Source organism: Canis aureus, chromosome 38 (assembly GCF_053574225.1).
Source record: "Canis aureus isolate CA01 chromosome 38, VMU_Caureus_v.1.0, whole genome shotgun sequence".
In the NCBI taxonomy this organism is placed as follows: domain Eukaryota; kingdom Metazoa; phylum Chordata; class Mammalia; order Carnivora; family Canidae; genus Canis; species Canis aureus.
This window is the reverse complement of record NC_135648.1, coordinates 21,338,055-21,365,540: the sequence shown is the minus strand read 5'-3', so window position 1 is coordinate 21,365,540 and position 27,486 is coordinate 21,338,055. Positions and strand designations below refer to the sequence as shown.

The 27,486-nt window shown below is 40.6% G+C and overlaps 1 protein-coding gene across 11 annotated transcripts in view; it reads left to right on the top strand.

Annotated features, from left to right (window-relative positions):
* SRGAP2 (SLIT-ROBO Rho GTPase activating protein 2) overlaps positions 1-27,486 on the top strand; it is a 233,339-nt gene that overhangs the window by 103,446 nt on the left and 102,407 nt on the right. For all 11 annotated transcript variants that reach the window (XM_077887124.1, XM_077887122.1, XM_077887123.1 and 8 more), the window contains exon 4: positions 13,465-13,627. In XM_077887124.1, coding sequence (XP_077743250.1) covers positions 13,465-13,627 — 163 coding nt within the window. The remainder of the gene's footprint in view (positions 1-13,464; positions 13,628-27,486) is intronic.

Genomic DNA, 27,486 nt, shown 5'->3' with positions numbered 1-27,486 from the left:
AAGCTGGTTCTTTTGTCCTTTTGACATGTCCCCACCATTCAACTTTCTGGCACAAAAAAAATGTTCTAGGCTCATCTTGTACTTTCCTTGCTTTACCTCAGGACCCCTTGCTTCCAAGAGCCCTGGATCCTGTTAGTGGCAAATGGTAGTTAGAAACCATGGATGCTAAGTGTGCTTTTTGTTACTGACTACCACTGTTTGTCATCCCTCTGGGCAGACAGGGGTAGTAAACAGGTGTGTGTGTACAAATGCATATGCCCGCATACTTCTCTATGTCTCTGTCTCTCTGCTTATCTATATTAAAGCCTATAAGCCATATCGATATCTTCAATTCCAATCCAATACTACTTTTTATTCTGTTTCCTGCCTTTTCCACATTTATAACCCTGTTGTCTGAACAGTGAGAAATTTGGCACCCATTATCCATAATATACGTATTTAGTTGCTCAGTCCTAGAGTATCACAAAATAGTTGCAGAACCGCTGACCCATGCCTCTGAAGAAGACTAAATAACTAAGATTTTAATAATGGTTTAGAGGGGTTTGTTCCCAGCCTTAAGGGACCAAAACACAGTGTTCAAAAGTTAGTTGCTCGTTCCTACTCTTCCAACTCCCCGACCTTTAGTGTGGTTATATTACTTGTTTGAAATGCCATTTGGCTTATTTATTTCTGTTTGTATTTCTTCCCCCCCCCTTCAGAATGAGGTCTGGAAAGACATTTCTCACTGCCAAATCTTTTCTCTTGATTATAGATTGAGCAGCCTTGGGAGATGGGAGAGACCTGCTTATCCATAGATGTACTCAGAACATTATCAGAAGTCAGTGCTGGGGTCATAGGCCAAACACAGGGTGGACACCGAGGCCCATCCCAAGGCCATTTCCCCTCATTGCTGGACTCACCGGGACTGTGGGGAAGCCACCTGATGGATTATGACCCTTGCTGCTTTCTCCTAAGAGAACTCTTCTCACATTCTCCCTCTGTTCTGCATGAGCACTTCTCTTGCATTTAGAGCATCAAGAATCCAGCTCTCAGGACACCTGGGTGGCTCAGTGGTTGAGCATCTGCCTTTGGCTCAGGTCATGATCCCGGGTCCAGGGATTGAGTCTGGCATCCTGTGGGGAGTCTGCTTCTCCCTCTGCTAATGTTATATCTCTGCCTCTCTCTGTGTCTCTCATGAATAAAGATACAAAATTTTAAAAAAATAAAAATAAAAAGAATCCCGCTCTCATCTCAGTTCTAGGCTGTGATCCTGAAGACTGTTTACCAGCAACTCATGTAATATGCTTGATGTTATATGTTGGATTGTCTTGACCTGGTCCTTCAGAGGTGAAGCTGCAGGGCACTGCTCATTGACACGCAGACTTGAAGAATTTTCAGCTCTGTGGCTGGACTGTTTGTTAGTGACTTGTTCTGATGCCTCCACTGTTTCTTCTCCTTGGCTTTCTGTGCTCAGATGCTCTGGCCTCTTTAAAAACTCTTTTGCGCCAATTCTGACCTGGCCATTGTCTGCTTTCTGCTTGGAGATGGCTTCCAGATTCCCCTTTCTTTACCCCATTTAACTCTTCCTCCGTCTCCCACACAATTATTTGATTTCTCTCCTTCCTCCAGACACATATAATATGGTCAGTGCTGCTGATTCCAGCTGTTCTGAATCTTGCCTACAGCTTAAGTTCAAAAACAGATGGACCCAAAGCATCCTAGATGCGGTGCCAGTTTCCACCACATGAAAACAAGTTACTGAAAAGCATCAGGAAATTTTAGAATAGTTTTGAGGTTTGATTCTATGTCTTCTTAATTCTCTGCCCAACTTCTCCATCTCTCCTGACCCCTCTCCACGTCACATGTGCCTCATTGGACCAACGCTTTTTTCTAAAACCTTTGCCCCCAATTTCACCCTCTCTTTGTACAGACGGCTTTAACCACTGGGATGAGACCATGGTGAGGATCAAGCTCAGTTGTTGCTCTTTTTCTGATTGTCTCTGCCTCTTTTTTAATCTTCCAGCAAGGGCTAAGGAATTTCGGTCCTTTTGGCCATAGAGAAAAAATGAGTCCGAGTCTCTGTGTTTATAAATATGTGTGCATTTGCTGGTCAAAGAAGTCAGTCACTAACTTGGGGATAAAGTTTATGTTCCTCCTCTGACTTTATCAGTAGGGGGTGCAAAAAGGTGCCAATCCCACAGCCTACCCTTGCATTATTATAGACAGGGAACATATTCCCCGGGAAACTCTGACATTGTGCCCACACTACTGCACTCCCCATTCTTGCAATTTGTGAATGCTTTCTCCCAATGTTCTGAGGAACACTATTTAACTTCAACATTTCTAGTCACCCTGAATCTGAGAGAAAGAGAGTCAACATGGTGGAGCCACTTACAGGTGCATCGGCAGACACTGGTGGTCATTTACAGAGCATCAGGAGGAAGTTGTTGGCACTGTCCAGTAATTATCAGGTGTCCACTGTGACCAGAGTACTAGACACTGTAGGAATTATCCTCAAGAGAAGTCCTCAGGGCATGAGCTTCTCAATATTCAGGGACCTGTAACTCGTGTTATGGTATGGTGTGTACGTATATAACACTCCTTCCCTCCCTCCCTCCTCCTTCTCTCCTTTCTTTGGAGAATACGTGGAAGAGTTCTTAGTTTCTCAAAAAGGATCTAGGGTATGTAATCAACCTCAAAAAGATTTTATAAAAATATGTTGTAGTACAAGCTGGAATACACACACGTATAGACATTTCATGGGGTATTTTTAAATAACTGAGAACAGCACTTATGTAAAACAGTCCCTGTAGGTCTTTGCTCTGTGTTGTACTCTGATATTTTCTTCTTTGTTCTGTGGTATTATGTCCTACTGTCTTCTCTTTCATTTTTTGAGAACTGCTTTGTGGTGACCTGCTAAATTGGTCTATTAACCCCACTAATATGTTGTATCCCAGTTTGAAAAACATTGCTTTAAGACCATTGGTTCTTAAAATTTTGGTGTGCATCATATTACCTGGATGTATATTTAAAATGCAGATTCCCAGGGTGCCTGGCTCACTCAGTTGTAGAAGTGTGTAGCTCTTGATCTCAGGGTTGTGAGTTTGAGCCCCATGCTGGGTATAGAGATTACTTAAATAAATAAAACTTTCAATAAAATGAATAGAATAGAATAGAATAGAATAATAAAATAAAATATAAAATAAATAATAAAAATAAACTAGAGATTCCTGAACATCACTCCACCCCTAGTGAATCAGAATTTCTTACAGAGGAGCACAGGAATCCATATTTTAAACAAGCACCCCAGGTGACTCTGATGCAAAGTGATTTGGGGTCCTGAAGATACACCGAGAGCAGCCACTCTCTCTCAGACTTAGGAGCCTGGCTGCTCAAGGCTTCAGATCACACACTCATTCGGTGATGGCAGATACTAGTGGGTATCATCTGAATCCACACTGAGAAGCTTCCCATGGATTTTTCCCTCTCGTATCTCGATTTCTCTTGATTGTCCTTTTTTTCTAACACTGCTCTGGCCCTTGTGGAAGCAGAGAAGGAGTTAACTGAGGCCATAGAGCAGAGAGTGAAGGAACTCCAGGGTCATTTTACAGAGTGGCTGGGGTGTGGCCCAGCGCTTCAGTAGGTGCCCAGAGCCATTCCCAAATTAGAATGGGGTGGGATTCAAAACTGCTTTTCCTAGTCACTTGCCTTTCATGTGTAACCACATGCAGTGTGTCAACATGCTTTCTGGCGCCGTCAAGCACTAGCAGTTTTGCTCCCTCTGGGTTCACGGACCCTTGGTATTCCGGTTATGTGTTGTCTTGAAATAGCTCTGTGCCCAGGCTAGGGCAGCTGAGCATTGTCCATTAACTCTTTCAGCACCAGTGCTCGACAGATGCTAAGGGCTCTTTAGTTGAAATAAAACACGAGCTGAGAAAAGGATTGCTACTCAAGAGACCTGGGTCGTTGCCCTGCTCCTCCACTATTTGTGTGGCCTCAGGCTCCCTGAGCCTCAGTTCCTCATTTAGAAAATGATAAGTTAGCTCCAGACTCTAGGCCACCGAGAAAGTCTCTTCTAGATCTGAAGTTCCATGATGCTGCTTTTTGTACCTTCTGGCTTTTTCTCTCTGCACTTGACAAGTCTTCCTTCTAAATCCTCTTTTCTAGGTTGGACACAGGAGATTCACTGATTTGGGAAGTTTCCAGAGAACCCAGATGATAAGTTAAAAATCACAAAATGTATTCCTCATTAGTGCAATGATGAAGTATACAATTTATCAAGCCACGTTCACTGCAAACTTGGGTAATAAGGCCTGGGACATTTGAGATGTGTGTCTCTTCAGACACGACTCTAGCCACTTTGTTTTGTGGGTGTGAACCCATTGCATGGACAAGGGATGATAATACTTATCATGGTAATAACAAATGATGACAATACTGATTCTTAGATGTAGAGCACTTTAGTGTTTATGACCTTTTTTAATGGACATCATGCTGTTTGACCTGTTCTTCATGATAGCCATGTGAGTTAGGCAGGGCCAATCTGCTTCCCCCATTTATTTTTTTTAAGTGGATAAAGAAATGTTGAGGCCCAGAGTGTGTCTGTGGCTGATTCAAGATTACCCAGCTCTAGCAAGGAGCAGAGCTAAGACTAGACTCCAGGTCAGAGGCATGGTTCAGGGTGCTTTGCGGAGTACTACCTCACTGAGACAAGATACCATCGTTCGCCCGTATTACTTACAGACCTGTAGAACTCAGTAACCTGCTAACCTGGAAATTGACCAGGGCATCTCCTACTCCACTCAACCCTTTACAACTCTGCCAGTGAAGTACTGCATGGTTAGTACTACGCTGTCATTTAGAGCACACAGCCAGTGGGCGTACAAGCTCAGTTACTCAATAACCACCCAGATACATGCTACAGCAGTTGATTAGGCAGGATTGATGGAGGCTGAAGATGCTAACTATTCATTAAATGAATTTTTTTACTGTGCTCAACATTTACAAGATTTCTGTGACTGTGGCATCTGTCATTAGCTAGTGCTGATTAAGTACCTGCCCAATTCTTAGTGATCGATGTTCACTACTATTCCAAAATATACCCTGACCTCAAGAGACTTCCTTCCAATAAGGCGAGATAAAATACAAAATAATACATAAAAATGGATAGCAATGCATGGAGCTGATCTGATGAGTATTGAGACTTGAGTTCATTTAGCTCTGTAGTTTCAAAGAATCAAGTGATATTTCTTTATTCCTCCTTCACTATTTTTGTGAGCCATGTTTGGGAACTCATTGTCCCATTAATAGGTATTCAGGAGGGGGAGGTCTGAAACTTAGGGATACCCTTTCTTCCCAAGTGGTTTGTTGGCACCTGACATGCGTAAGCACTACTTGCCAGGCAGGAGTTACTGGCTGTAGATCAAGCTTCTCTGCTCGTGCCTCGTGTCAGGGAGATGCCTACTCCCAAGGTAGTGGTTACTGCTTTGAAAAGAAGTGTGGATTTTTGAGTGACATCATTCCAGTTTGGCACAGACAGGTATCTCTGTCTCTGGAAGGAGCTACTATGGGTGAGCCAGGCTGTCTGTCTCAGTTCTCTCCCAAGATTTCATTCATTCAAAAAAAATCTGTTAAAACATCTGCGTGTATTTTTTTTTTTTCTGTATGTTTGTCATGTGCTGTAATTACTTATGAGGTTTCTGGTGACATCTTAATTAACTAGAGAAGAAAAAACTGAAGATATAATTTTAGAGTTAGTCACACATTATCCTTTGCATTGTTATATAAGGGATATATGTTAACTGCTAATGTAGATGGTTATAAAAATATTTTTAAACTGAGAAACATATATTTTTTGTTTCTTGGTCATCAGTCATATCTTTGTTAAGTCTTTTGCTCTTGCTATGATGTTTTCTTTTAAGTGAATTAGTCAGCTCCCACCTATTGATATAGTCTCAGCCTCTTTGCGGGGGAGAGGGGGTGGATTTCAGGATGGAAATGTGATACCTGAATGCATTTCCAGGCTGTTGATTCTATGGACTCTATTGGGTTAGAGTGCATAGTGTTTGTTCTCTAGCTTGTAGATTGTACCCAGAGTACACAGGGAGAGTTTAGTCACCTCTTTGTGTATACCTTCCAATAGTTCTGAGGATGCTAGTGGCAAGACAGAGGGTGTAAACAAAGGGAAGGTCCCAGGTCTGCAGAAGCCATAGAGAAGGCTGCTGAGCAGGCAGATCTTCTACATCAGCTGGATCAGGGTTCCATAACATGTCAGTGTACACACAAGCATCGAGACCAGGATAAGATGTGAATTGTGGTTGATGGACAGTCTAGGAGCAGGAGGACCATGTGTTGGATCCAGGAAGTCCTCCAAACATGGGAGAAGCAGGTCAGAAATAAGAATGTTGTTCCCTTTCTCTCTACTGTCCAGAATAGTACCTGGCACATAGTAGGTGCTCAGTATTTGTTGAATGAATGGAATAAGATGACTAGAGATCAAGGACTCAGAGAAGGGACCTGGACAATAAGATGTCAGGGATCTAGGCAAGAAACCTGAATGATGGAGATTTAAATCTTGTGTAGGCACCCTCCACCCCTGCCGTGTCCGGTCTCATGGGGTCCATGGAGCTGTCTTGAGATTAAAGGAATCTCTAGCCTTCCTCTCCCTGCCATGAACACGGGGTGGGTGGGGATGGTTGGAGGGAAAGCAGAGTCTCTTTCCTGTCATAAATTGATGGAGACATCTCCAGTCAGGGTCCATGATGACTCAGAATTGAGAACCCCTACCAGTTCTCTGACCTAACCCAGGGGCACATTGGTGCTATAATCATTCAGGAAATAATTATTAAGATCTCAGACATGGTGCTAGTCCAGTTCTCAACTTCAAAGCAGACTCTTAAGCTTTCAGCTCGGGGACATGCCATGGTCCCCAGGGTGTGGCTGGGCTCCCTGGAGCTAATCCAGAGCCACAAGAATTCTATTTCCATACAGCGTTTCCCCCAAACCTGATTATAGGGGACAACTTAGACTATTTTGAGTAAGGTGGGTACACCACTGCTTTAATCCTTTCTAATCATCTGTCTAGGCTACTGAAAACAATTTGTGGGATTAACTTGTCCCTGAAATTGTGGAAGCTCATTTCTCCATACATAGAATATACATTTTTGCCTTTGGCCCTTTTTCTGTCTCTGAGCTCTCCTAGCCTGATCTCACTACTGGCAGAGCTGAAGCGGAGCTGTGAGAAGTGTGCCTTCCCCCTCCTTCCCTGCCTGCTGTCTTTGAAAGATGCCTCCAGGCTGCCACTGCACTCCTGGGTTGCACAACCAGCAGCCACCATTACAGGAAGAATCTTTTTCAAGTCACTTCCCACCTTGGTGATTTTTTTTCCCCTCCTTCTTTAAACACCTTCCCCAACAAATCCCATCCATCCTCTGGCTTATCTGGGTCAGAAAGGGTCTGATTTTATGCATGGCACTGTCAAACCATAAATCCGCTGCAGCTTTGCCTCTCCATCCAGCCCGTCTGCTTCTGTCAGCATCAGCAAAATGCATAATAGAGAAAATAAGCCAGAAAGGCTAATAACATTCATCTGAATAAAATAATCTCTTTGGCTGCCTCAGTTCATTTCATTTTAATCAAGGTGCCAGGAGGGAATTTAGGCTTAAAAATCCAACTCCCTGCTTGTCACTAGTTCCCTGTCCAACTGTCACTAAATGATCCCTTTTATTAAGCAGGTACTTTTTTTTTCCCCTTTTTTATATCCTCTTCATAGTTGGCTGCTTACTAACATCTATTGGATGTATTTAACTCATTTTGGGTTTTGTCTATCATCACATATGTGCCTGTTTTTGAATGTGAGAAATGGCATTTCTCTTAGATATATTGATATTTGCCAATGCTGTGGACAGACTGGCAGGTTTGATAGGAATTCCAAGAAAGAGGGGCTCAGCAGAAGTTGCTGAAGCATCTCGGGCTCTGGTGATCTGAGTTCTCTTTGGCTTCCTTCCTGTCTCCTTCAGCACATGGTTCCCTGTGCAGAATGCAGGACTGATTCTTCCACCCTGGTCCGTAGGGGAAGAAAGGACAGTGGAAGATTAAATCTTGCTCTCCCGTTGGTATCTCCCTCACGTCTTCCCAGAGACGTACAGCTGCTTGGTTAATTGCCTATTGCTGCTGTCTTATCCCTACCACTCTTGGCCAAGGGCTGTGCATTTTCAGCAGACTGCGCTCTTGGCCCTGGCCCAGGGCTGGGTGAGGAGCCTGTTGGAAATTGACGAAAGCTGATCCCAGTTTGTTTGGAAATAAAAATAATAATATTTCTTCACATTTGTACAGTGTTTTACTGTTGATGTCATTCTTTTGCTCTTGGCATCTCATTTTACCCGCACAGCAGCCCCGTAGGTGGGCAAGTCAGAGACTGTGGGAAGGAAACATACCTTGGTAGAGCTGCACAGAAGCTCAGGCCAGCCGCTGATGCTGAGCTTGTGTCACGCGTCCCATCTGCAGAGCTGTGAGCCCAGCAGTTCTTCACTAAATAGCACCTTCGGCCAGGAGGGCTTCGGGATGTTACAGTCGGGCTTTGCAGATGGTTAGGGAGCTAGATGGACACCAACAGGGCGCATGCCCATTTTATAGGGGAGACAACTGAAACAGAGTGGAGAAGGCAAAAAAGAGAAGTGGAACATGGAGGCCAATTTGGACCTTTATAGAGTTCTCTCTTTGCCCTAGATATCGTAGAGAAATCCCTTTGAGCATTTGCCACTAAGTTTGTTGAGCATTTATGAGTAGTCTGTAGTTGAAGGAGAAAAACTGGCCTCATATATTTGAAGCCACTGATTCAGCTGTGCAGGTTTATCAATTCAGTGCATTTATAATGATGATCTCTTTTGTGGATGCATAGCCAGCTTGTAACTTTCTGGGCCTGCTTGCTTTCTTTCTTCCTTTTTTTTTTTTTGACTCCAGCATCATTCCCTCTCAAGTGCAATATTATGTTTTCTTGATCTGCCTCCTGAAAAAAAAAATTTAAGTAAGAAAAATACTTCTGGATATTTTGTCTGCTTTTTAGGGATTAGTGTTTGAGGAGGTTTGCAGCTGTTCAGTACATTCCTGAGGGACGGAGACCCTTTTCTTTAAATGCCCAAGTATTACACAACCTGACTCCAGGGGCGGGGAAAGTAAAGAAACTGTACAAACAAATGATAGATGGAAAAGATATAAAGACAAATTTCAATCTCCTAACCGAATGAAGTTCCGTTGGCTCTAGCAGCCCCAAATAAAATAAGGCTGCAAAGCTGCTGAAGCAGGAAACCACTCGAGCAGAACCTTAATATGCTCCCTATGAAATCACGTCTCGTTGACTTGCTTATTTTCCAGCCCGAAGTGTGTTTCATCTTTGTTCGTGTTGGCTGGGAAAATTGTCTCTATGGTATATTTGTGTTCCCCTCCTACGACATGCCCTTCGCCTTTCCCGCTCCACCACTATCCCAAAATAAATAAATGAATTAATTAAAACACCTCAGTTGAAAGGAGGATTATGTCCAAGAAAGCATACAAACTCAAAGAACTAAAAATATTGCCTGAAAAGTGGCAGTAATAGTAAAAAAAGAGTAACAGACCCATAGAAGAAGCGGACAACAGAGTTTAATACTATCTTGAAAGGCTTTTTTAAAATAAAAATCTTGCATAGACGTAGCAGATCCAAAGCAGTGCCTTACTGGTGTAAATCCACCTTTGAAGTGCAAGTTTATGAAGAGAACTCATTACAGGGTCAGTTGGTGAGAACAGTGAGGCTGTGTTCATGACCCAAAATATTGAAATTGGGATTATGAATCAGAGTTGCAATTTTATATCAGTTTCAGCATCCAGGTTATTCCTGGCTCTGATTTGGGTTGCCTAATATCAAGAAAATCCTGATTCACACAGATGAATTATAATCCTGAGATAGTTTTAAATTGGCCAAGGCTCTTGAAAAAGGATATTTTTGTTTTTAAGTTGAATCACTAACATTACCTAGCAGCGATCCCCATTCCCCTTAATATTATTGGGTAAGCCCGAAAAAGTGTAATAAGTGTTAAAACAATTGTTAATGATGGGGTGATATTGAGCATTCTCACTACCCAACCATGGTCTACTATGGCATGTAATTAAACTTGGCCACTGTGTGTCAAATCACGTGCTCACATGCACAGCATTACCTAAGGAGGCACACAGGCTGGAATTAAAAATGAAACCTGTGCAGGACATCCGATCTAACCAACATCACATTTTTCAGAAGTCTGGATACACTAATTGGTTCTTTATTCAAAAGTTTGCACACAATGTAACTCACCTAGAAGCCCAGGAGACATTGTGATAGTGTCTAACTCAGGGAATCTGGGTCCCTGACACATTTAACTGGGGGTTGCTCGTTTGAATGGATGTGTCACAGTTGTTTGAAATTGAATTATTTCTCAATAATTCTGGAGTTTCTCAGAACATACTTTAAGAATTCCTACTCACTGAAACCAATAATAGCCATCACAGCACCTGCTGTAAGGATAGAAGAATATGTGCTAAAAGTACATTGCCACCTCAGAACTTATTGGTATAATTATAAATATATAGTTCTTTTTTTTTGTTGTTTTTAAATATATAGTTCTTAATGTATTTACAAATTTATTAGTTTTAAGGCATAAAGCTTTTTGTTTTAAAAGATTCCCACTTCTGGGGTGCCAGGGTGACTCAGTCAGCTAAGTGTCTGGCTCTTGATTTTGGCTCAGATCATGGATCTTGGGGTCCTGGGATCGAGCCCCATGTCGGGCTCCCCACTCAGCAGGTAGTCTGCTTGTCTCCCTCTCCCTCTGCTCTCTCTCTTTCTCGCAAATAAATAAATAAATAAATAAATAAATAAATAAATAAATCTTAAAAAATAATAAAAGAGTCCCACTTCTGCCTATCCCTTGTATTAACTCATCTTCGTTTACTCATCCTTTCTTCTGAGGGCCCCCTTGGGATTTATGCTCTGTATCCTCTTCCATGGTATTCGATTGGTTTTGCCTCTCCTGCCATCACTTGTGATCTGCGGTGTACATTTGTGGGTAACTGGCCCTTTGTTCATACCTCTAATGTTCTGCTATATTATAGGTCTTTCTTTCCCACTGTGTCCTGTGATATCAGCACTTTTTTTTTTTTTAAGGTTTTTGCTTATGTATGAGACACAGAGAGAGAGAGAGAGAGAGAGAGAGAGGCAGAGACACAGGCAGAGGGAGAGATATCAGCACTTTTACAACTAAAAGCCCCTAATACTGTACTTTGTTCATTTAAGATACAAACGTTTGTATGTTGGTGAAATTGAGTTGCAGTTCCATTCTTATGTGCATGAAGCACTATAAGGAAGGACCTAATAGAGACTACTAACCCATGTCCACCCCTAAGAAGCAGATTGAGCAGTTGTCAAGTTCAGATCTTGTGAGGCCTGCTCTTTTAAAGAAGCAAGTGTAAGTGCCTGATATATTCCATGCTTACTAAGGACATGGATACTTTGCCACCCAACAAAAATGGAAACTCAATTATTTAGGATTTTGTAACTGAAACCGATTTGGAATGTATTAGAAAGTTTTCTTGCAGTGAAAACATCAAAGGTCCCTGAAGGCCTATGCTCAACTTTGAGTTTAAGATTGTTTCCTATTTGCTTTTTTTGGTTTGTTTTTCAGATGCTAAACATTTTGAAAGGAGTGGATTAATTACACATGTATCTCTTTCAGCTAATATATATATTTTTCATTTCCATAGAAATCTTTTGATTTTCCTAGAACAATAAAGGACATAATGTTGCTGAAGGGGTCAGAAATGAAATATTAGGTGCTCTGACTACAGAGGTGTTACGCTGGGGGCAGAGGTGGGGTGGGGGGCAGATATAGATCAGTTTCAGTTTGGACTCCAATGCTCATTGGTTTGAAGTAACTTCTCAGTGCTGGTTAGATAGTTGATGAAATGGTCTGGTGTGTTCTGAAGCCAGAGGAGGTGTGGTACGATTGGTTGCTAATAATTACCTTACTACAGATTGGAAAAAGCCCCTTGTAAAGTTAAATTCCAAGCTCTACAAATCACAGCTGCCCAACAGCTTCCAGCTCTGAATGCAGGCAGTGCTGACGCAAGAACCAAGCCACTGTCCACTCACTTTCTTTGCCTTAAGAGTCTGACTGTAGGGAGGAAAGAAGGGGAAATAATGTGAACAGATTGTGATTCTTTGCAATGATTAATCCCAATTCTCTACAACGACAAGGCTTGGTTTTTAATTCCAGCATTGCCACTTGTGTAGCTATGTGACCTTGAACAAGATATTTAACTTTTCTGAGTCAACTTCCCATCCCACATCTGCTGAATGTGTTAATGATACATCCTTCATCAGGCTGTCATAGGGTTCAAATTAAACAACGTTGAGTATAGGGCCCCAGCCACATGCCAAGTGCACAGCAAGCCCTTGATAAATAATATAGCAAACAACTCCTACTTTCGGTTTCTCTTTTTAAAGAAATCCAGCTTGCGGATACAGAACTTTCTGTTGCTTGAATCTGTGCTACACACTGAGTAGATAATCAGTATATTCTTTTGGATCACAGTGTTTTCATTAGAAAAGAACTCCTAGGTTTGGCACTTGACTGCTCCAATCAGGTGTAGAGGTTTTAGGAATACATGTGTTCAGATATAGTTTGTGCTCTTGGTTGTATGGGACATGACATGATGGCTCAACCCATGAACTCAGAACCTCCTTAGATGTGTCTTTGGGACTAAGGGTTTTTAGGGACTTTTTTCACAGCAAAAGCCTTGAAGGTTGTTGTCTTCACTGAATCCTAATATGAATAAATGTGTGGAGATGTGGTCTGTAGTGCTCTTGTAATTCTTGTCTTTAGACTTCTAAGTTTTGCCTCTAAACCTAAACACACACACACACACACAAAAAAAAAATAAACCTAAACACAAACCAAATGATTTAATGACTAAGATTATGGGCTTCGGAGTTGGATAGCCTAGACCTGTTCTAGTCAGAAAACGTAGAGCTGTGGTACTAGTCCCTGACTCTTCCTTAATGTCTCTATGATTTGGCTGTCGGCAAGTGACAACTTCTCTGAGTTTCAGTTTTCTAATTAGCAAAATGGGGATAACAGTAATGTTTTCTTAAGGGGAAATTATGAAACTTATGGGATAATGCATGTAAAACATTTACCAAAGTCCTAGAACATTGTAGATACTCAACAGATAATCCTGCTTCTCCTCTTTCTTCTCCTCTTTCCCTCTTCCTCTCTCCTCCCTCCTCTTCTCATTATTCTTATTTTCTCCACTGAGGTTTCAGATAAAGAGAAAACTAGAGGTGCAGGCTTCAAGGAAAGATGTCTATTTCTGACTCAGCTTTGATCACTGTGATTTTATGACATGGACTATATTCATAGCTGTTGGCCCTGGCTACTCACCTACACTGATTTTTTTTTTCTTGCTGTTTCTCTGCAGGAAGGATCAGAATGTACTCTCTCCAGTCAACTGCTGGAATCTCCTCTTAAACCAGGTGAAGCGGGAGAGCAGGGACCATACCACCCTGAGTGACATCTACCTGAATAATATCATTCCTCGATTTGTCCAAGTCAGCGAGGACTCAGGAAGACTCTTTAAAAAGGTATATAGCTATTTCTAGGCACGGAGATCCCTGGGTGGAGCGATGACACCATCTTGTAAATAAGAGAAAGACTATAGTATTGGCCCAGTTAAAAGGCTTTTCATTTTCCTACTGTGATCTCGGGAGGAAAAAAAAAAACCCTGAATAGTCATTCTTTTCTTCCTTTCTGAGTTGAATCAACAGTAACCCTGTGAGTAACCGTTTGCAAGATACAATCCCAACACTGGCAACATAATTCATAATCTGCATATTTTGCTGATGACGGTGTTTCCTTGATGTCCTTGAGTGATTTGTGAAACTGTTGAGATTTGGGAACCTTCAGTGTGGTTTCACCTTTCCCTCTTCTAGTTCATGTATGTTTGTGATTCAGTTTAGTTTTCTTTCCAAGCATTCATCTTGGCCGAGGTGAACTCATGAATTTAGTGGTAATCTTACAAAACTAATGCCAAATAGACCTTACCTGTCAGTGGTGGAAATAATCTCTTGGAGACTAAGGAACCTTATTTCTAAGCTCTCTCAACCTAAATTCTCTCAATGGAGTCACTAGTTACAAATGATGGCAAAAGCTCCAACCATTTTATATAATGTATCATGTCTAACATTCAAGCTCTGATATCCCCAGATTTTTCAGAAGGCAAATAGTCTTCCCACAATGTTATAGATATAAAGGGGGTAGGTATATAGGGCTATTTCGTTGGTTTCCTATATAGGAAATCCATTGGTTTTCATTTGACAAAATCCAGTGTTAAAATTCAAGGCTGGGAGAGAAAGAACTTTGGTAAACAGGACTGTGGTCAATAGTAGCCAGTTTTTCAATTCTTAACATTAGGAAGTTTTCCAGATCTCAGTAGGTCTGGAATTAGAACCCAATTCTTTTGTTTATACCAGCATGAAAAAGAACTGATTTAGAACATTCCATCTACTTAATGCATCTGTGTAGAGGCTTTTCCTGTGTCTTAAAGACAGGATATGAAGAGTAAAAAGCACCTGACAATGAAAAGAAGGAAGAGAAAGAGAACTTCTCCCGGAGTTTACTGGCTATTTTTAGCAGCCTGGCTGCACTGCGGTTGGAGCCATACTTCATTTAGGGGTGAAGGTACTTTTCACCATTTCCTCATGGTTTCCAGCATCTGCTCTAGCTTCCTTGTCATTCATCTGAATTATTCTGCAACCCTTGGTGACATGAGGATGTAGCTAAAATGAATGCCTGTAGTTAATTTAATACTGTACTGAATACTGGAAATATGCTAGAGAGTAGATTTCAGGGGTTCTTTTCACACACACACACACACACACACACACACACACACAAGGTAACCGTGTGAGGTGTGTGAATTGGCTTGACTGTAGTAATCATCTCACTATGTATATATCCACATCAAGTCATAATGTCATACTCTTTAAATATATAGCTTTTATTAGAAAAAAAATTGAAGGCTATTTAGGTAGAACCTTGACAGTAATCAGATGCCACTTCAGCTCTTCTCTGTGACCTTGACAGCCACTTAGATTAACTCTAGAAGGACAGGGACTGACTGACTGTTTCCTCCTTCATTTTCTCTGTTCATCTGAGAAAAAACTTCTGTGAGGGATGTTCAGCTATCTAGACTTCACTGAAACTCTCAGCTCTCTTTTCTCCCAGCTTTAGAATGTTAGAGAAGAGCCAAGCTGAAGGAGGATTCTGGCCCATCCAGAACTCAGAGATGTGTATGCTGAAGGCAACCCATCATCAAAGCCTTGAGTGCTTCAGGTTTTTCAGGTGCCATTCACATTTCACCAAGAGCCTAACTGCATGGTTCATATAGAAAATATGGGGCCTCTGCCCTCCAGAAAGAAAATCTGCCCATGAAAGATATTCTTAGCCATGGTCTCAGAGTTGACCTCCTTACGTAAATTGTGTATTTCTTTGATCGGGGCATAAGAAAGAATTTCTAATTACTCATGGGACTGTTTATGTATTACATTTTATTGAAGAAAGGTGCACATATAACAGACTTACAGCTACATGCACTTCTACAAACTGAACACACATGGTAACTAGCTCCCAGATCAAGAAATAGATTATTTCAGTACCCTAGGATTCCCACTCTCACTTCCTCACAGTCCTCAGGGGGTTGGGAAGGGTGGTCCCAACCCCCAAGGATAGCAACTGTCTTGACTTTTAACATCGGACATTCGTTTTACTTGGTTTCATACTTTATATAAATAGAATCATACAGTGTGTACTCTTTTGTGTCTGGTTTCTCTCATTCAACATATGTTTTTGAGATTTACTCATATTGTATATGGTTGTAGCCCATAGGACTTTTTCTTGATCTTAAAACTTTTTCATCAGTTAAATATAGTTGTAATTAGAGATATGTATAGGATTGTTGAATAGGCAATGTTTACTATCCCACTGGGTGAGTAATCTCTTTTCTCTCTCCCCTGGGGTCCATTGTAGGCAGAGGGTTCTAAGGTAGAAGCTGGCTTGGCTGATCACAAGTGTAAATTAATTCTGTTTTGGCTGGGTGAGAGCCTCTCTGCTTTCTAGTAATGGGCACAGAAGGATTCTTTTTCCATAACTTAATTTTTTATTCCCTTTTGCTTTAAGTGTGTTGCAGGTGAAGGATTAGAATCCCATTTATTAAGATGTAGTAATCAGACCAGAGAAATAAGGAGTGAGCCGGGCCACACTGGCAGTTATAAGAGAGTCTTCCCAGGGCTTGCTCTAGTCTATCACAGAAGAAAGGTCTCTTCCAAGTGACCCTTCCTCTTGGTCTCAACTCTGCTAGTAACTCTGAAACCTTGGGCAATTACTTACTTCTTTCTGTATACACCTCAGTTCCCTAAAGTTAAAGATAAAAAGGCTTGGCCTATATGATCTTCATACTGCCTTCAAAATCTAGCTGGTAACTCTGAAACCTTGGACAATTACTTCTTTCTGTGCCTTAACTTTAGGAAAAGTTAAAAAAAAAAGTGCTTGGCCTATATGATCTTCATATTGCCTTCAAAATCTAGTATACTATAATTCTATGATGAATTTTATGATACCCAGTATTGGGTATCCTGTACTGGGGGCTTCCTTCTGGTTATTGGGTGACCTTTGTTAAATTATGATAAGTAAACTGGAATGCTCAAGATATGGACAAACAAAAGTGGATGTGGGTATGGAGAGTGGGCTAGCTCACACAATTAAAGATCAGATTTCTTGAGGAATGAAGCATTGTTTCAGATTCCCTTAGCTATAATGGCCAGCAACCAAGAGTCACCAAACAGGAATCCAAGTGTATAAAATAGATATACCTTTTGTTTTACCTGTAAATTTAGTTCCAGCACCAAAAGGGAAATCCACATTTCTCTGGAAACACACTGTTTAGGAAAGACATTGGAAAACCATTTCTGGTTCAGCCATGGACACCTGTGAAAATTCACCTGAGATTTATGTGAATTTGGATCTATTTCTCACCGGCAAAAGTCATGGGTTTTCCTCCTTTTTAGATTCTTTTTTAAAAAGCTATATAAAACTTAATGGTTCACTAGCAAAGGTTATGATAACAAAACCAACATTTGTTGAACTCTTTTGTGCCAGGTACAATATTAAGCACTCTATATGCTTAATCTTTACAATAATTCCATAAAGTAGTTGCTATTAATACCGCTGTATTAGGAAGGAGGAAACTGAAGCTTAGGGAGATTAATCAAAAATGAGGTGAGGGGGCACCTGGGTGGCTCAGTGGTTGAGCGTCTGCCTTCAGTGCAGGTCATGATCCTGGGATCCTGGGATTGAGTCCCACATTAGGCTCCCTACAGGGAGTCTGCTTCTCCCTCTGCCTATGTCTTTGCCTCCTTCCCTGTGTCTCTCATGAATAAATAAATAAAATCTAAAAAAAAAAAAATTGAGGTGAGGTTAGTATTTAAATCCATTCATCTGACTCTAAATCTTTAGGTTTCCTCCCACATATTCTGTTAGGACTCTGGGTATGGTGTGCAGAATAGAGGGTATTCTGGATTTTCTTACCCTTTTCTGTCAAATCCAGATATTTCACTTAATTACAGAATTAACCTAACCTTTTCTCTTGCACACAAACCTTCAAAAGGTTTGGAGGTGTTAAACATCAACATTGGATTGTTTTTCCTACTTGGTGTCTGGGTAAGCAGCTAGAAGTTGACAGTGAAATAGGACAGCAGGTTTTTTTCTCCCCAGGGGCAGGATCTCTAGTAAAGAGGGAAACAAAGACTTATTAAATGTGAAAGCTGGCCAAAAATCTGGCTCACAGTTTTAACTCAGCTAATTCGGGGATGTCAGGGTGCCTGCACAATTGGCCCCTCTGTACTACTGAACACCCTAAAGGGATGCTCCTTGCCGGCCCTCTGGTTTGTGGTTATGTCTGCTGGGACATACTTTGCATTTTGCATGAAGCCATGATGGAGATTCCTTTAGCTAAATATAACATCTAGAGAAAGTAGCCTCCTGTCCAGAGCATAGAAACAGACCCGCTTTGTCTAGGACTCCAGGGGAAACGGAGCCCATTTGGTGCTCCTGACATCTCCTTTCGCTTAGTGAAAGCTCAGTCTGTCTAACCCCTGTTGGAACCAAGGTTTAGGCAAATATTATTGCTGCCACCTTCATTTGTTTAATGCGGTGGCTTCAAAACCCAGAGCCAAACATTGCCAAATTTTACTTCCAGCTCCATGTCGTCTCTGTGAGAGACATGTTCTAAAGAATCTCAACAAGAATAGAAATCATTTGTCCCACGTTCTGATCTTAAACCGAAGTAAACTTAGGTGTGCATTTTCCCACAGGGGAGAGGACAGCCTTGCTCTCTCTTCTTCCTTTCACTTTGCTGGAACACACTGAATGTACCTCTGACTTGGCTTTTCAGCTCACTGTTTCTAGCCCATAGTTATTCATGCTTAGCCTTGGAAGCAGTCAATTTGTATAGTCTCAATACTCTCAATTGTGCCCGCCTTTTTTTTCCTTTTACAGTATTCCAGTTAACTATACTTTTGTTTTGCCTGTAGTACCCTAAGTTTCCATGGTAGAAAGGTTAAATTGAGCAAGTTAGGCAGATTCCTGGTAGACCAGTTGTTTAGTAGTTCTCAGCTTTCCCTGTGAGAGTCATTGGGAGAGTTTAAGAAAAAAAAATCTTTGTGACTTTAAAGAGACAGATTTCTTAGGATACAAAAAGCATAAATAATAAAAGAAAAAAAGATAAACTGGACATCACCAATTCTTAGACTTTTGCTCTTAGAAAGACATTGTTAAGAAAATGAAAGAGATGTCACAGATTGTGAGAATATATTTGTGATACATGTAACTCAATAATAAGACAAACTACCCAAAATTTTAAAAATAGGCAAAAGATTTTATATAAATATAGTGGCCAACATGTAAATGGCCAATAAGTACATGAAAAGATGCTCAATATCAGGAAAATGCAAATTAAAACAATAAGTGTGATACATACTCATTAGAATGGTTAAAATTAAAAAGACTGACAACATGTTAATAAGGATGGATGGAATTCTCATATGTTGCTGGTGAGAATATAGAATGGTACAACCACTTTGGAAAATAGTCTGGCAGTTTCTTATAAAGTTAAGTATGTACTTACCATATGACCCAGCAATTCTGCAGGTAGATATTTAGCCCCAAGAGATCTAAGAGTATATATATCTACACAAAGACTTGTACCTGATTATTCATAGTAGTTTTTGTTATAGGCTGAGTAATGGTCCTCGCCAAAGATGTCCACGTCCCAATTCCTACAACCCGTGAATTTACCTTATCTACATGAAGACTTTGCACATAGGGTGAATTTGAGGATCTTGTAATGAAGATCTTATGCTTCTTATCTAAGTAGGCCCTAATGCAGTCCTGAGTGTCCTTATTAGATGGAGGTAGAGAGAAATTACAGACCAAAGAGAAGAAGGCCATGTGATGGAAGTGGAGGAAAGCAGAGTCACAGAGAGAAGACGCTAGGCCACTGGCTTTGAGGATGGAGGAAGAAGCCATGAGCCAAGGAGTACAGCTCTAGAAGCTGGAAAGGGCAAGAAAACGAATTCTGCCTGAAAGCCTTCAGGGGAATGCAGCCCTGTTGACACCTTGGTTTTGGCCTGGTGAAATCGGTTTTGGATTTCTGACCTCCCGAACTGTAAGAAAATAAAAATTAAAAATAGAACTACCATATGATCCAGCAATTCCACTTCTGAGTGTTTATCCAAAGAAAACAAAACACTAATTCCAAAAGATAGATGCATCCTTATGTTTATTACAGCATTATTTGCAGTAGCCAAGATATGGAAGCAACATAAGTGTCCATCATTGGATGAATGGATAAAGAAATTGTAGTGTATATGTGTGTGTGTGTGTGTGTGTGTATTTATATATATCCTGGGCTGAAACCAAGAGTCAAACACTTAGCTGACTGAGCCACCCAGGTGCCCCCAAATTAAAAAAATTTAAGAGAATAAATGCATGTTGCTTTAAGTCACCAAGTTTGCATTAATTTGTTATAACTGATGTAGGAGACTCATATTGTATTAATAATAGTCAATAATGGAGACAACTCAAATATCCACCAACAGATGAATATAAAAACATATTGTGATATATCCATATATGAATACAACTCAACAATAAAAAGAAATGAAATGCTGATAGATGCAATAATATAGATGAACTCCAAAAACATAACTGATTAAAAAAAGCCAGATACAATGAATACATTCTGTATTATTCCATTTATGTGAAATTTTAGAAAAGATAGGTCTAATCTATAGTGATAGAAAGCAAATTGTGATCACCTTGGGGCCAGAGTGGGATGAAGGGTTGACTGACTCATGGTGGTTACATGAGTGTGTACATTTGTCAATACTTAAAATGTGTACATCTTATTGTATGTAAATTATGCCTTAATAAAGTTGATTTAAAAATAATTTTGAGGAAAAAAATAATAATAATTTAGGGGCACCTAGGTGGCTCAGTGGTTGTGCGTCTGCCTTCGGCTCAGGGTGTGATCCTGGAGTCCTAGGATCAAGTCCCACATCGGGCTTTCTGCATGGAGCCTGCTTCTCCTCCCTCTTCCTATGTCTCTTCCTCTCTCTGTGTGTCTCTCATGAATAAATGAATAAAATCTTTTAAAAAAATTGTTTTTAAATAGCATGCCAATGCCTCACCCCAGGGCAATTGTATCAGAGTCTCTGGGATAGGGCCTAGCTGATTCTTTCATATTGCCAGGGTTGAGAACCAGTGTTGTAGGTATTCTGCTTTCCATCCTGGGGAAACCCAATAACATAGCAGAAGCCATAAAATCCTGTCTATCTGTATGTGAGCCACATTTGCCCAGGCAACAATGTCGAAGCATCTAGGCAACTCATTGTGATTTTCCTACTTTATTCTTGGAGAATGACAAAGGGTAAATCTGGATTCAGATGAGTAAGTCGCACTGCAGAAAGTGGGAGATAGAGGAAGGGTGCTGAAGAAGAAATGTAATAATGGGATATCATTAGTTCTTTTCTCTAGGGTCTTTAGATGTCCTTTCCCATTGGTTGGTCAGTTTCAAGAGACTTGTCATGACCAGTCAGATTTCATTTGGCACCAATGAAATGTGTCTAGCAGTAAAAGGATAAAAGAGGTTTAAAACCAAAAACAGTGCATGTTACTTAGTTACCTACCTACCTGTTTATCCCCCGTAGATGGGGACAGGATTTTTTAGAGTCTTTGAGTCCAGCTGCTTCACATATGTAAAAAGACTGGATATTGTAAAGAGGCATGTTCTGCGGTGGTGTTATAATTAATAAAGGAGGAGCAGTGATCCATAATGCCAGTATCGTCAAATGTCCCTGATGAGTAGTGTAGAGAGAAAGAATGGACTTCTAAGGGTTATGCCCTGCCCTTCTGAGAAAAAGTTTAACCTGGAGACATCTTTGGGAGAAGGAGTAGCTGACTGATTTACCCCACCCTCTCTTCCCCAGTCTACCCTGCACCTCCTTGCAAAGGGACTCAGGATATCTGCGATCGATTGGATTTCCTCTGTGTTAGAACATGATCACAAACAACGTGGTGGTCAGCTTTACAGACAGCTCTTCTAGTTGCCCAATTTGTCTTGATGGTAGCAAAATCTGTTCTGGTTAATTGAGCTTTATTAACTCTGTTATCTGATGAAGAGATCCTCTTTGTAGAAAAGAATAGGATGGGGAGCTGAGCGTATTTGAGTAGGGGATGGAAGGCTGCCAGCTACTTCAAAGGTATCTGCTGATAAGGGGCGTCAGGTTTGCTGCCAAAGCCAACACTGAGGAGAGTTTGCAGCTAGCCCTGTTGGTTTCTGTGACTCTTAGGTCAGCAGCATCTGTGTCTTTGCCCTTGGGGCTTCTCTCTGGGTGGTCTAGGCTTTTTTGGACTTGGGAAGATTCAGCTCAGAGGGCGTGTGCGCCTCAGATGCCTGCACTCCTGCTTAGGTTAGTTTATATGTTTGCCTTTTTGGTGTCTTGGTCCTCAGCTATCTATCTGCCTTTTCTGAAAGAGCCCAAGGTGTTGTATGTGGAACATTCAAAAGGTATAATGGTAACTCCATCTTCATTTTTTTTTTAAATTTTTTTATTTATTTGTGATAGTCACACACAGAGAGAGAGAGAGAGGCAGAGACATAGGCAGAGGGAGAAGCAGGATCCATGCACCGGGAGCCTGACGTGGGACTCAATCTTGGGTCTCCAGGATCGCGCCCTGGGCCAAAGGCAGGCGCCAAACCGCTGCGCCACCCAGGGATCCCCTGGCTTCTATTGTTTCTAATGAGAAGTCAGCTGTGTGATGCCAATTGTTGTTCTTGGGGGCTTTGGAGGCTGCTTTCATTTTTAATTGAGGTATAGTTGATATACAATATTATATTAGTTTCAGGTGTACAACATAGTGATTTGACAATCGTATACATTATGAAACACTCACTATAATAAGTGTAGTTACCATACAAAATTATTACAGTACTTTTGACTATATTTTCCTGAAGTTATATTTTTCATCCCTGTAACTTATTTATTTTATAACTGGAAATGTGTATCTCTTAATCTTGAAGGTTGCATTAATATATTTTTTTTTAAGATTATGGGACACCTGGCTGTTGAGCATCTGCCTTTGGCTCAGAGCATGATCCCTGAGCCCTAGGGTCAAGTCCCACATCGAGCTCCCTGCATGGAGCCTGCTTCTCCCTCTGCCTGTGTCTCTGCCTCTATGTGTGTGTGTCTCTCTCACGAATCTCTCTTTTTTTTTTAAAGATTTATTTATTTATTTGAATGAGAGAGGGGGCATGTGCTCGTGGATGAGGAAGGGCAGAGGGAAAGAATTCTCAAGCAGACTCCCCGCTAAGTGTGGAGCCTGATGCAGGGCCTGATCCCACAACTCATGAGATCAAGACCTGTTCCAAAATCAAGAGTCAGACACTTTTTTCTTTTTTTAAGTTTATGTATTTATAATCTCTACACCCAACATGGGACTCGAACTCACAACCCCGAGATCAAGAATTGTATGCTCTTCCGACTAAGCCAGCTAGGTGCCTCAATATTTTTTTCTTCAGTGCTTTGAATATGATGACTCTAAGTGTAATTGCCATTGAATTTCTTTGGCTTGGGTAAGTGCAATATCTAAATATTCCAGGTTTATGGGTAGTGTTTTTTTTCCTTCAATTTGGGAAAATTTCTGGCAAATACTTTTTTCCATCCCATTTCTCTTCTTGCCTTGACCCTAACTGCACATTTATTAGACTCCTTGATACAATCCCACAGATCATTAAGGCATGCCTTTTTTATTTTCTGTGTGCTTCAGTTTAGATAATTTCTAAAGTTAATCAATTCTTTTGTTGTATATAGTCTGCTAATAACACCATCCAATGAATTTTTTATTTTAGATGTTGTATTTTTTAGTTTGATGATTTCCACTTGGTCTTTTTTTCAGTGTCCATGTTACTTTTGAAATTTCTCTTTTCTTGATATTTTCAAAACATATGCGGCAACATTTTTAAACCGTTATCTTCTATTTTCAACACCTATATCATCTGTGTTTCCGTTTCTGCTTATGGGGTTTTCTCTTGACCATGAATCTCATTTCTTTATTTTTTCATGTTTACCAATTTTTTATGACATATCAGACATTGTAGTTGACACATTATAGAGATTCTAGATTATTTTTATGTTCCTCTGAAAAGTGTTAAGTTTTGTTCTAGCAGCCAGTTAAATTACTGGCTGGTCACCTTGAACTTATAGGGATTCATTTTATGCTTTGTTAAAGTGAGTCTAGTTTGGTTTTGTCCGTAGTTCTGGAACATATTCTATATATTTAAGACAACCTTTCTAGGGCTTTCATGGAAAGTGGGCCTTGAACTCCAAACTCTGTCTCCTCTACAGTGGGCAGCAGCTAGGATGACCAGTGTTCCCAGTTTGGTTAACGGGGTTCCTGGGACATAAGATTTTGTTTTATCCATTCTTCGGTTGACGACCTTTGTGTAGTTCCAGTTTGAGGCTATTGTGGATAATGCTGCTATGAACATTATATTGGAAGGTTATTTTTCTTCCCATTGTATAGCTGAAAACATTAAAGCTCACATTGATAAAATACTTCTTTGTAAGGACCACAAAGAGATGACGATGGAATTTGAACTCCCTAGCTCTTTCTACTATGTCCCACTACCATCCAGTTTCAGGATTGATAGGTGGTACCTTAAGCAAATAGTTGTTGCCAGATCACATGGTTGAGGGGGACAATCTGAGCTTTAAGAATAGTAAATTCAAAACCTGCTTCTCTCCTCCCTCTTTCCTCTGCCTCTTCCCTTCCACTCCTCTGCCCTTCCCCCTCCATCTCCTTCTTTCCTTCTCTTTTTTCCTTTTCTCTTCTTCTCTGTTCTCTATTCTTTTGAATAATCTATTCAAAGGTTATAGTACATATACACTGTAGGAAATACAAGAAGCAAAAGTATGATAATGAAAAACCAGGTTGTAGTCTACAAACTATTTTGTAGTCTGTTATTTTAGTCAAGATCTTCACTTTTCTGCAGCACCTGGCTGATTAAATCTGTAGAGCATGAGACTTGATCTCAGGATCATGAGTTTGAGCCCCATGAGTATGGAGCCTACTTAAAAAAAAAATACGAAAAAATAAAGATGGGGGCACCTGTGTGGCACAGTTAGTTGAGTGTCCAACTCTTGGTTTTGGCTCAGGTCGTGATCTCATGGGTCATGGGATCCAGCCCATGTCAGGCTCCATGCTCAGTGGGGAATCTACTTCTCCCCTGCTCTCTCACTCTCTTAAATAAATAAATAAATACATCTTTAAATAAAAAAAAGATCTTAACTTTTCCATTTTATCTCATCTAAGTTTTCGTCTCTTCTAATGGCCAGGCCATAGATTTCCCTAATTATCTTTTTTTTTTTAATTTTTATTTATTTATGATAGTCACACAGGGAGAAAGAGAGAGAGGCAGAGACATAGGCAGAGGGAGAAGCAGGCTCCATGCACCGGGAGCCTGACGTGGGATTCGATCTTGGGTCTCCAGGATCACGCCCTGGGCCAAAGGCAGGCACCAAACCGCTGCGCCACCCAGGGATCCCCCTAATTATCTTAAAAATGCCCTTGAAACTGGTTTGTCCAAGCTAGTATCTATGCACACTAATTTTTATGTCCCTTAAGTCTTCTTTAATTTAGCACTATTCCTTTTCCAGGACATTGATTTGTTGAATAGACCAGGCCAGTTGTCCTGCAGCTTGTCCCACCTTCTAGATTTGTCCAGTTGCTTCTTTGGGTTGTTGCTAACTTATTCCTGTATCTTGTATTTCCTATATATTGGAGGTTGGTTCCATTGGCCAAATCTAGTCAAGTTATACATTTTTGACTAGTATGCATAATGGGCAGCGTTGGTTACTTCATGTCGTATCACATAAGGAAATATATATAATATCTGGTTAGCCTGCCAATGTGATGCTGACGTTGACTCCTCAGATTAAGGTGATAACAGTTTGAACCCTCCATTTTGCAGTTAGATTTTTTCTCACATGATAAAAAGGCCATTGTGTAGTATTATATGTGATGCCATCATACAAACCTCGGGTGTTCATTCAGTCATTCATCTGAAGGCTTTAACATCAATGATAATTCCAGACAAGTTACTTTTTACCATCTCTGTACCTCTTATACTTGACTGCAAGATGCCTCTCTGAGAAAAGGGAAGGATTATTAATAGAACTCATCAGGTACTATAGAAATAAACAGTTTATAGAAACTTAGTACTCCCAGGAGAAATCCCACTAATGGTGTGGAAGCTGACTAGGTACCAAGTTTTTATTATAAGAGTTACAGCAATAATAAAAATAATAGTAATTATAACTAATACTAAATGAGAGCTACACATGCCCAGGGACTATGCTAAGTACTTTATAGGTATTAACCTATTTAATCATCACAACAACCCTTCGGGATGGTTTCATCTTCTCCATTGCACATGGGGAGAGGGGTTAAGCAGTTGACTCAAGGTTATGAAACTGGTTAGGGGCAGAATTGGGATCCATGTCTAGGCAGCCTACTGCCCCTGAATCATCTCTTCACATCACCATGCTCTGCTGACTCACAGGTAGCAAGGTGGCAGTGATTGTATTGGTCAGCTGAAGGGCCAGGGCTGTGTAGGGAATTAAGGGCTCGTGCATTCTGCAGCCGTATTCCGTCATGCTATTCTGATTCTGCTTTTTGCCCAGCTTGTCTGGGGAGAGAGAGAGAAGCATCTTTGATTTCAGCCTCCCCTCTTGCAGGACTGACTTTTTTTTTGTTTTCCTATGTATCTCTGTCAAGAGTTTCCCTTTGAATTTCTCCCTGCTTGTCTGAGCGTGATTTTTGTGTAAAATGGGGAGGAAAATGAATTCTCTTTCTTTTGAGATAACATCTTTAGTTTTTCCATTCCATTTTCTTCTTTCGGTACGATAGTGGATTTTTTTCCTGATCTCTTGGTTTTTCTACCTGAGCCTACCTTTCTTTGCTTTTAAGCCTAGCTGTGAGGGTCCTCCCCGTCACACACACACACACACACACACACACACACACACACACACACCTACCTTTTACTCTGTGCTTCAGAAACCATTTGGGTCTATATCCAGTTTTTCCTAATATTGACTCAACATAAAACTTCCAGTCTCAGGTTAATTTTAATTGTCTGCACAATTCTTATCTTTAAGAGATGATAGGAATCTGGGCGCATCCTTCCTCACTGTCTCAAGAGCTCTCAGAATCATCCTCTTATTGAGCTAAGAAGTTATGGTTAAGGCCTAAGGAAAGGACTGAGAAGTAACAACAAAAATAACAATTTTTATTTTATGTTTCCTTTGATTTTGAGGCAGACAGGAAACCCTGTAGCTTAGTTTTCTTTCTTCTTTTAAAAAAAAAGATTTTGTTTATTTATTTTTTAGAGAAAGGAGAGGGAGAGAAAATCTCAAGCAGACTTCCTGCTGAGTGCAGAGCCAGATGCAGGGCTCGATCTTATAAGATGAGATCAAGAGTCCAATGCTTAACTGATTGCACACACCCAAGTGCCCAGCTTAGTTTCTTTTTTTTCAATTGTAAAAGTAATTGATATGTATTTTTCAAGCTATTGCAGGGAAATAGGGACGCCTGAATGGCTCAGTAGTTGAGCCTTTAGTTCAGGTCGTGATCCCGAGGTCCTGAGATGGAATTCTGCATCAGGCTCCTCACAGGGAGCCTATTTCTCCCTCTGTGTATGTCTTGCCTCTCTCTGTGTGTCTCTTATGAATAAATAAATAAAATTTTAAAAAAAGATATTGCAGGGGAACAAAAATAATAAAAAGAAAATAATGATTACTGGGAATCAATTATTCTAATATTTTTT